Genomic DNA, 10,501 nt, shown 5'->3' with positions numbered 1-10,501 from the left:
CGTGGCTTAGGTGTAGCGAAGGTGCGGTCAATTTGCATATTTGTCTATTATTAGATTAGATGTGTCCTTACAGAAAAATCTCAAAAATTCTAGTTTCCTAATTTTATAGCAGCTACAGAGAACAAAATGGAATCTGGAACTCTAATGGAGGTCTATAAGCTCCAGGTTAATAAATACTAAACATTATAGCCCATGTTATAATCAAGATGTTGATAAAGAGATCTAAGAATTGAAGGAAGCCAACTGCTTCCTCTGCAAAATAATTACAAATAAAGTTGTGTTTCTAAACATCATTAACCCCTCCTCAAAGATGATTCTGGTTCACTAAATATTTATGCATATCCTGGAATACACAGAAAGTCCAGAGGGTTTTTTTTGTAAAGCCTGACACTTTCCATTTTGATTCTTATAACTTGATGTCTTTTGTTGTCTTTAAAAATAAATGTTAAAGTTTGTTACTTAAAACTGTATAAAACTAAATTATTTAAGTGCAAAACAAAGGAATTCAATCTGCCTTTAGTATTGTAACTAAAGACTTCCTGTTAACAGGATTCCTTCCTTTGGCACATACAATAAGTGTCTGACTGATATGCTGGCCAAAAGGTTAAAGGTCAAATTTCAAAGCTAAATGTAGAATTTGCTAGATCCTAAAACCCTTTAGGATATTATACAACTTGCTTTCATACTTCTGCTAACTACAATAAAATGAAGTTAATCATTTGAGATAGGTGTTCCGGGGAGTCTAAATAACAATTGGCTGGAATTACTACTCTCTTTAACTCACTACAAAACTATTTCCTTCCATACATTTTTTATGCTTATTACATTAGTAACAGCAATCAAAATGTAAAGCTTATGAAAATAAATGTCTGTATCACATCCTTACCCTCTTACCAAAGTACTTTCTCCTTTCAATTCACTCAAATTCCTTGAACTCTCTCCAGTATAAATCTTGAAAATATAGTAAATTTCAAATCTTTTCTAGATGATTTCATGAAACTTCCATCTATTGTCTCAAATTTCTTTCCTTCTGGAAAAGACAGCTAGGCTTTTCTGTTTCGTTAGTAATTGGTTATTAATCCTTTCCTGCCACTTAAGACATTCCCTCAAAGTAGTTTTTTCTAAAAAACATTAAATCTTATTGCTCACATATAAATTAATCTTAAGTTAAAGCTCTCAAGCATGTATAAGTTCTGCAATAAATGCAAAACTTTTAAAAAGTAACATTCTTTAATTTGAAAAAGAATAAATAATTAACTTATATTTTTTAAATTTCAAAATCATTTTTTGTGTTAATCTTCACCAGAAGATATATATTTTTTACATTGATTTTTTTTTTTTAGTGAGAGTAGAAGGAAGAGGGAAAGAGAAAGAGAGAGAGAGAGAGAGAGAGAGAGAGAGAGAAACACTGAGAGTCACATCAACTGGTTGCCTCCTACATGCCCCAACCAGTCGGCTGGACCAAACCGGCAACCCAGGTATGTGCCCTTGACTGGGAATAGAACCTTGACCACCCTTTTGTGTGCATAGGCAGAGGCTCTAACAACTGAGCCACACTGCAGGGCTAGTTTCAAAATCTTGATTGGAAAAAAATTTTTTAATTGAATTTATTGGGTGCCACTAGTTAACAAAATTACACAGGTTTCAGGTGCACAATTCCATAACACATCATCTGTACACTGTTATTGTGTGTTCACCACCCCATTACCATTTATCGCCCCTCTACCCTCCCCACAACCCCCCTCTCACCCGCAATCTCCATACTATTGTCCTTTTGTGAGTTTTTTTCTCAATCCCTTGTCCCCACCTCCACCTCCACCCTCATCCCACTGCCCAGCCTGCTCTCTGTCTATGGGTCTGTCTCTATTTTGCTTGATAGTTCACTTTATTCATTAGATTCCACATAAGTGAAATCATATGGTACTTTTCTTTCTCTGGCTTATTTCACTTAGTATAATGCTCTCAAGGTCTGAAAAATTATTTTAAAGTTTGTCATTAAACTTACAAAAACTGTGAGACTGCTTCTGAGAAGATCAGTAGAAATTTATTTCTTAAAATATTTTCTCAATGATATTTTGCAAATAAGAATTTTAAAACAAGATTTTAACTTGGTATTATTAATTCTTCATACTTACATTCAGGCAGAAAAGTGTTATGGCTATCAGTGATTTTTTTGTAATCTACACTAATAAAAGAGAAACATGCAAATTAACCATCACTTCACTACACCCACAAGCCACGCCCACCAGCCAATCAGGAGCGAGTATGCAAATTAACCAAACCAAGATGGCAGCCCGCCACAGAGCTGGAGCAAGCAGGAGGCTTGGGTTGCCCCGGCAATGGAGGAAGCCAAGCTTCCCGACCGCCCTGGCCGGCCCTGGCCTCCGCTTGAGGCTACAAAGTTTCAATTATAGAAGATAAATAAATCCTAGATACTTGCTTCTAATTGGCCCTGGCCTCCGCTTAAGGAGGCATTGAAAAAAAAAAAGAAAAAAAGGAGGGGCTGGGACCTTGGGTTGCTGGGGCAGGGGGGGGGGGGTTGACCAGGCCAGGACGGGACGGCAGGGGCCGTTGGGGGTAAGCAGATCAGCAGGGGGGCCAGTTGGGGGTGAGCAAGCCGTCAGTGGGGGTCAGTTGGAGGTGATCAGGACAGCGGGGGGGGGGGGGGCAGTTTGGAGTGAGCAGGCCAGCAGGGGGGCAGTTGGGGGTGAGCAGGCCAGTGGGGAGGGAAGGTGGGGGTGAGCAGGCCAGCAGGGGCGGCAGTTGGGGGTGAGCAGGCTGGCACGGGGTGCAATAGGAGGTGATCTGGCTGGCAGGGGGGCATTTGGGGGCGAGCAGGCAGGTGGCAGGGGGCAGTTGGGGGTGAGCAGGCCGGCAGGCAGAGTGGTTAGGGGCAATCAGGCAGGCAGGCAGGCAGGTGAGCGGCTGGAGCCAGCAGTCCTGGATTGTGAGAGGGATGTCCGATAGCCGGTTTAGGCCCGATCCCTGTAAACCGGGAGTAGGACATCCTTCGAGGTGTCCCAGATTGGAGAGGGTGCAGGCCGGGCTGAGGAACAACCCCCCCACACCCCCCCCCCGTGCACGAATTTCGTGCACTGGGCCACTAGTATATATATATACATGGGAAAGGTAAGTGTAAAGAACAACAATGTGTATTAATGGTATATAGAATGTTATAAGCTATTATTCATACTGTTAGCTACCAAACTGTCTTAAGACTCCAGACATAAGTTTCTAGCTTAATTCACTTATTCAACCATTTATTTTTTAAGTTCCTCCTATACAGTCAGGTCTAATGCTAATGGGTCCTATATGACTATTCATTCTTTCCCTCATCCTTATAATTGCATTAGTGACCGAATCCCATCAATGAAGATGTATTCCACTTTTCCCCTTTGCAATGTCGCCAGCTTAAGTCAGGTCCTCATTAACATTTAAAATATTAACTACCAGGTTTTTTTTTATCCATTCATCTACTGATGGACACTTTTACTGTTTCCAGATCTTAAGCTATTGTAAATAATGTTGCTATGAACACAGGGGTGCATATATTCTTTCTGATTTGTGTTTCAGGCTTCTCAGGATATATTCCTAGACGTGGGATCACTGGGTCAAATGGCAGTTCCAATTTTCATTTTTTAAGGAAACTCCACACTGTTTTCCATAGTGGTTGTACCAGTCGACATTCCCACCAACAATGTACAAGGTTTCCTTTTTCTCCACACCCTCACTAGCACTTCTTGTTTGTTGACTTATTAATGATAGCCATTCTGGCAGGTATAAGGTGGTACTCTCATTGTCGTTTTGATTGCATCTCTCTGATAATTAGTGATGAGCATTTTTTCATGTTTCAGCCATTTATATATCCTCTTTGGAGAAATGTTTATTCAGGTATTTTGCTCATTTTTTAATTGGATTGTCTGTCTTTTGTTGAGTTATACTAATACTTTATATATTTGGGAAATTATCCCCTTATCAGATGTATCATTGGCAAATATTTCTCCCATATAATGGGTTCCCTTTTCATTTTGATGCTGGTTTCCTTTGCTATTCAGAAGCTTTTTAGTTTCATGTAGTACCACTTATTTTTTCCTTTGTTTCTCTTGCCCTAGGCCCGTGGTTGGCAAACTGCGGCTCGCGAGCCACATGCGGCTCTTTGGCCCCTTGAGTGTGGCTCTTCCACAAAATACCACGGCCTGGGCGAGTCTTATTTTGAAGGTTAGAAGAAGCTTAAGTTTAAAAAATTTGGCTCTCAAAAGAAATTTCAATCGTTGTACTGTTGCTATTGTTGCTATTTGGCTCTGTTGACTAATGAGTTTGACAATCACTGCCCTAGGCGACGTATCTGTGAAAATTCTGCTATGTAAGATGTCTGATATTTTGCTGTCTACGCTTTCTTCCAGGATTTTTATGGTTTCATGACTTACATTTAAGTAAATGCTCATTAGAGTATTTCTATGTACCTAGAAAACCTCTTCTCTTCAATGTTCCAATGAGACTTCAATGTTGACTTTCACAAAATAAGCTGCTCTTACCAATTATTCCACACTATTCAGTTAAAAAAAAAGTTTTTGCCCCATCACCATTTATCCCTTCCATGGCCTCTTCCACCTCCACCCATCCCCCTCCATCCCCACAATCACCACACTGTGTCCATAACCATGAGTTTTGTTTTTTTTTTTCCTCAATCCTTCCACCCTTCCAACTCCTCCCTGCGTGCCTCGCCACCCCCTACTTCCCCCCTCCCCCCGCCCCCACGAGCTGTCTGCCTGCTTTCTATCTATAAGTCTGTCTTTATTTTGCTTCATACACTACTCAATTTTCAAAACTTTAGTGATTTACTCATTCCCAAACTCGTAATTGTCTCCTTTTTCCTTCAAAAACATCAGATTTGCCTTTTCCTCTGCAATACCACTGGTACCTGCAGTCCACTTTTCTCCAGGAATGTACCTCAAGTATAACTAGTAAACTGATCTTTAAACAGTACTTTCATGAAATGATTTGCCTTTTTGAAATCTGCAATGATTTTGCTTGACTCGTTTCAATCCTATAGCCTGTTGTTGGGACCACAAATCTCCATTCTACCTTACATCTTATTCAAACTAGGCAAAGCTACACAGCTCCTTGGACTTGCATGGTGTCTACTTTGTTTTCACTTGATTATTTCCAAATTTCCAATTAAAATGCCCTTCATCTGCCCCCATTAATCTAAAGTACAAGCTAAAAGCACAGATGAAGTCCTATCTCTTCCACCAATCATTCCAGCCTACCCTGACTATATTTTTCTGCCTCTCTATTGTACCTACAGTTGGTACCACAAAGTAAACAAACTGTTTTGTGATTATTTTGCATATATTGGTTTTACTCCCTCAAATAAGGTACCAGAGAGGAAGAAGAAGAAGGTCAGGGAAAAATGGTAAACATATGATTCACACTAAATGAATAAAATGTTTTCTACATGCAAAATACTCATTTCCCAAAGTATTCTTAAGTCAGCTTATTTGAAATTTTGTGGATCACAAAATAGATGTCTCAGGTATTCTTTTAGTTTTAACCTGCCAAAATTTAAAGCCTACAACTACTTAAAGGAAAAAAATAGATGAAAAAGTTTAATTTTCAGCTTGCTTCAGTTTATTTGGTGTATTCCAGTACTTTAGGATTAAAGCAAATTGTGCATTTCTCCTGTATCTTCAGCTCCTTTTATAAGAATCCTCAAGTCAGTAAATATGGAAAGCAGATTTCAAAAATTTATAACTAATATTTTTGCTCATTTCATAAAAGAACAACAAAAAGACATACTTAACACACAATTAACTATTTCACAATAAGTCTGTCTGACCAACTTGGGAACTAATTATTGAACTACGAAACCAGTTTTGTTAAGAGAAACACTACAGGTGCTAGCAAAGTAATGATGCAGTTGTCCATGATGTTAACTACCATGCCCGATTCTTCCTATCTGCCTTGCCTTTTCCCATTTAAATCCAGTTTCTCTGAAACATTAACCTAGATTCAATCCAACAACAGACATTAAATTATCTAAGTTCTCAAAGTTCATAGTGTTAATAGTAAAGGTATCCTTCAAATAAGTACCAAGTTTTTATAAAATGAGTTAATAAAATAAAGGAACACAAAATTCTTTCCCTCATTGTAGGTTAATAATTATTTGCAAGCTGGCTCAGCAATACTGGCAAAATGAGTAAGTATTTCCTTAGGAATATGTTGACTTCCCAAGAAAATCCAGAAAAGAGCATCTTTTAAATTGTGTTAATAAACCTAATGTGGTAGTTCTAATTTTAAATTACCTGAAGCATGCCTCCCCTGATTCTGTGGCATTCTTTGGAAGAGATCGTGGTTGTATTCATAATATCTGTAATCTTCATGTGTACGATCTCCAAGTGGGCGCCTTCGCTGACCATCAAAATAATTATCTGAATAATAATATCGGGAACCAGAGTCTCCATTTTCAACAGCAAAATTAACTTCTGTTAAAAATGACTGCGAAGAGCCATATTCCCTAGGGACATCTGCTAGACTCCTGGCAAGATAAGAAGGTGCTGATAATCTGTTGCTTTCTCTTCTCATTATTTCATGAGGTGTTCTTTGAACTGGAGTTCTAAGGAAACTCTGGTTCCTTGAAACTATTCCATCTCCAGAAGCTGGAAAGGCATTCGGGCTTGAATCTGGAAGACAGATATCAGTTCGTCTTGGAATTGTTGGACCATGCCGGATGAATGAAGGCATGAGATCTATAATGAAACAATAAAATGACCATTTCAATAAGTAACACTTTTTAAAAGTTGCTCATTTGCATCTATCACCCCAAAATACAAAATTTCAATGGACTTAAGAAAACACAATTAAATTTAAAAATATATATTTTATTGATTTCAGAGAGGAAGGGTGAGGGGGAGAAAGATAGCAACACCAATGATGAGAGAGAATCACCGATCAGCTGCCTCCTGCATTCCCCTGGCCAGATAACTCAGTTGGCTGGAGCATAGCCAAGGTTTTGGGTTCAATCCCAAGTCAGGGCAACTAATTGATGTATCTCATAACAATGTCTCTCTCACTCCTTTCTCTCTCCTTTCCTCTCTCTCTCAAAATCAATGAACAGCCCTGGCCAGTGTGCTCAGTGGTTAGAGCATCTGCCCATGCAATGAAGGGTCTTGGGTTTGATTTCAAGGGTCTTGGAGATTGAGCTCACCACCTGGGCATGTGCCCTGACTTGGAGATGAACCATGACCTGCTGGTTCACTGGTTGACACTCAACCACAGCCACAATTAAATTTTTTATTTAAGATAGGACTTGGGGTCCTGGCCAGATAACTCAGTTGGCTGGAGCATAGCCAAGGTTTTGGGTTCAATCCCAAGTCAGGGCAAATACAAGAATCAACCAATGTATGCATAAATAAGTGGAACTACAAATACAACAAATCAATGTGTCTGTCTGTCTGTCTGTCTCTCTCTCTCTCTCTCTCTCTCTCTCTGTCTCTCTCCCCCTTCCACTCTCTCTCTAAAAATCAATTTTTTAAAAAAGATAGTTAAGCAAATCTATGTTTGTCTCTCTTTCTCTCTCCCTTCCACTCTCTAAAAATCAATCAATTTAAAAAGAAAGATAGTTATTGGGCATTTTAAAATTGAGGCTGCCCTAGCCAGGTGGCTCATTGGTTTGTGTGTTGTCCCATACACCAAATGGTTGCAGGTTCAATTCCTGGTCAGGAGGCCATGGGAGGCAACTAATTGATGTATCTCATAACAATGTCTCTCTCACTCCTTTTTCTCTCCTTTCCTCTCTCTCTCAAAATCAATGAACAGCCCTGGCCAGTGTGCTCAGTGGTTAGAGCATCTGCCCATGCAATGAAGGGTCTTGGGTTTGATTTCAGGTCAAGAGCATATACCTGGGTTGTGGGGTTCGCTCCCCACACAAGGTCAGGGTGCATGGGGGAGGCAGCCAGTCAACATGTTTCTCTCACATTGATGTGTGTGTCTCTCTCTTCGCCCCCTTCCCTTCCTTCTACTCTCTCTGAAAAGCAATACAAAAAATATTCTCAGGTGAGGATTAACAAAAAAACAAAACAGAAAAAAACAAAGGTGAGGATTATTTTTTTAATTGAGGCCGATTAATCTTTCTCTACTCGAAAGGATTTGTAATTTGTACAAATGTGCTAATCAAATATATCCTGTATACTACCATACATATTACAAAGAAGTATCAATAAGCTTAACTATGAAATACATATTAATGAAATACTCATGAATAAGTTTGTAAAATTAGTAACTCTGTTTTCTTTTAAAAAATTGAACATATTGCTATTCCCAAACGTATAAAGGTAGAATCCTTCGAAAATATTTTAAAATTATTAACTTGGTCTTCCTATTCCTGGAATTACATAAAAGTAATAAAGTGTTATGGCAAAAGGGAAAGCCAAAAATTTAGCTATGAAAATTTAAAAATAGAAATATTTCATTTCATAGAGGTATGTACACAATGTTGAATTAGTACAGAAAAAGCCAAGCCTGAAATTATGGCTCCTTTAAAACACGTAACTACAACTCGGAACAGAAGAGAATAGAACAATGGCTTTTAGGATACAGTACTTCAGAATACAGGACTTAAATAGTTAAGACATTAATGGTTAGAAAGCAAAATACCCTTAAAACGTGAAGAACATTGGATCTGGAGACTTTTATTAGTTCACTGAGTAAATAATATTAGAGGGCACTCAATAAGTTTCAGAATCAAACTCTAGACAGAAATTAATACCTAAATAAACAAGTCTCAACACTTGAAACAAAAAAAGTATTATATTAAATTATTTGCTTAAAGGTATGACAAACATATTTCATGATTTCAAGTAACGTTTAATAAACTATTGGCAGCACACTGCAAGTTATCATAAACTTTGCCAAAAATGTGAGAGAACGTGTAACTGAAAAATGAACTGTTAAAAAAAGGTTTAAGCCCTGGCTGGTTTGGCTCAGTGGTTAGTCGACCCACGGACTGAAAGCTCGATTCTGGTCAAGGGCAAGGTATCTCGGTTGCAGGCTCAACCCCCAGCCCCTCCTGCTGTGTGTGGGAGTCAAACAACTGATGTGTCTCCCCTGTCTCTCTCACATCTAGTTTCTCTCTCTGTCTCTCTCCCCTCCCTTCCACTCTTTCTAGAAATCAATGAAAAAAATACCCTCGGATGAGGATTAACAACAACAAAAAAAAGGTTTAAAAATCAAGTTTCTGGTTACTGGTGGACCCGTTTAAATCTATTTTGTTGTTCTATAAGAAAGTACTGCAAATACAAGGTTAAATCGAGAAGGGTGATGATGTAATTATAGTGGGAAAACATGCTCCCCACCCCTTTCTGTGTGATATTGGGCAAATACTAGGAATCTCTCTGAACAGCTTTCCCAATTATAATATGAGGTAATGGTTAAGTCACAAGGTTACCACAAGCTTCCAAGAAACTTACACAGCCAGCATGCAGTATGAGCACCAAAAATATTAGCTCCTTACCTCACAAATGATCTGAACACATAGCAAATATTAAAAATTCAAAAGATAGAAATAATTAAAGTTTTAAAAGATTCAGCTGGAAAACCAAATACTTAAACTGAACAGCAAACAAGGTACTGGGCGGGGGGGGGGGGGGAGAGTAGGAATACATCCTATTAAAGTAAAAAAAAACACACAAAAAAAACCCACTTTGCCCTAAGGGCCTAGCTGGTTTGGCTCAGTGGACAGAGCGTCAGCCTGCGGACTGAAGGGTCCCAGGTCCAATTCCGGGCAAGGGCACATGCCCAGGTTGCTGGTTCAATCCCCAGTGTGGGGCCATGCAGGAGGCAGCCAATCAATGATTCTCATCATTGATGTTTCTATCTCTCTCCCTCTCCCTTCCTCTCTGAAATCAGTTTAAAAAAATGTACTTAAAAAAAAACAACACACTTTTCCTAATTTCTCCTAAAATGACACATCATTTTGAGTATTTTTGTCTTTTCAGGGGTCCTTGGGTGTTTTTTTTTTTTTTATTGGAAGCAATTCTCATTAATAAGCCAAATACACATGATAGTGGTTCCTCTACTCTGAGATCTCAGATTGATGAGGCTTTGGGTAGCGGCTACAATCGCCACGGTCAGCTTTCAGCTCCCGGCTCAGCATCAGCAGCAGAGCTCAGGAGTTCGCACAGCGTCCAGCACGGGCGAGTGACACCCGCAATGTTTACAAACACGAGGCACATCACGACGTGTCCAGAAGAAAAAAAAAAAAGGGGGTTCCCGTCTACTCACTTTGACTCCTATAGCATCAGGGATTCAGTAATTTAAGTATTTCCCCAGGAACCTCTTTTTTCCAGTAAAACAACACCCTGCTATAGGGAACCGGGAAGTTTGTTGTTATTTTTAGGGGGGGCGCGGGGAGGAGGGAAAACTCATTTAAGTTTCTTAGTCTTCATCGGTTTCAAATAACAAACACTTCAGGCGTACGGAAAAGTAAAAACAAACACACAAA

General features: G+C 39.2%; 1 protein-coding gene across 7 annotated transcripts in view; it reads right to left on the bottom strand.

Moving 5' to 3' along the window:
- Nucleotides 1–10,501, bottom strand: part of SAV1 (salvador family WW domain containing protein 1) — a 34,079-nt gene that overhangs the window by 23,074 nt on the left and 504 nt on the right. For all 7 annotated transcript variants that reach the window (XM_028141808.2, XM_054716074.1, XM_054716076.1 and 4 more), the window contains exon 2: nucleotides 6,306–6,749. In XM_028141808.2, the coding sequence (XP_027997609.2) occupies nucleotides 6,306–6,749 (444 nt within the window). The remainder of the gene's footprint in view (nucleotides 1–6,305; nucleotides 6,750–10,501) is intronic.

This window comes from Eptesicus fuscus, chromosome 5 (genome assembly GCF_027574615.1).
Source record: "Eptesicus fuscus isolate TK198812 chromosome 5, DD_ASM_mEF_20220401, whole genome shotgun sequence".
NCBI lineage: Eukaryota > Metazoa > Chordata > Mammalia > Chiroptera > Vespertilionidae > Eptesicus > Eptesicus fuscus.
Note: the sequence above shows the minus strand (reverse complement) of the source record. Positions and strands in the feature narration are given on the sequence as shown.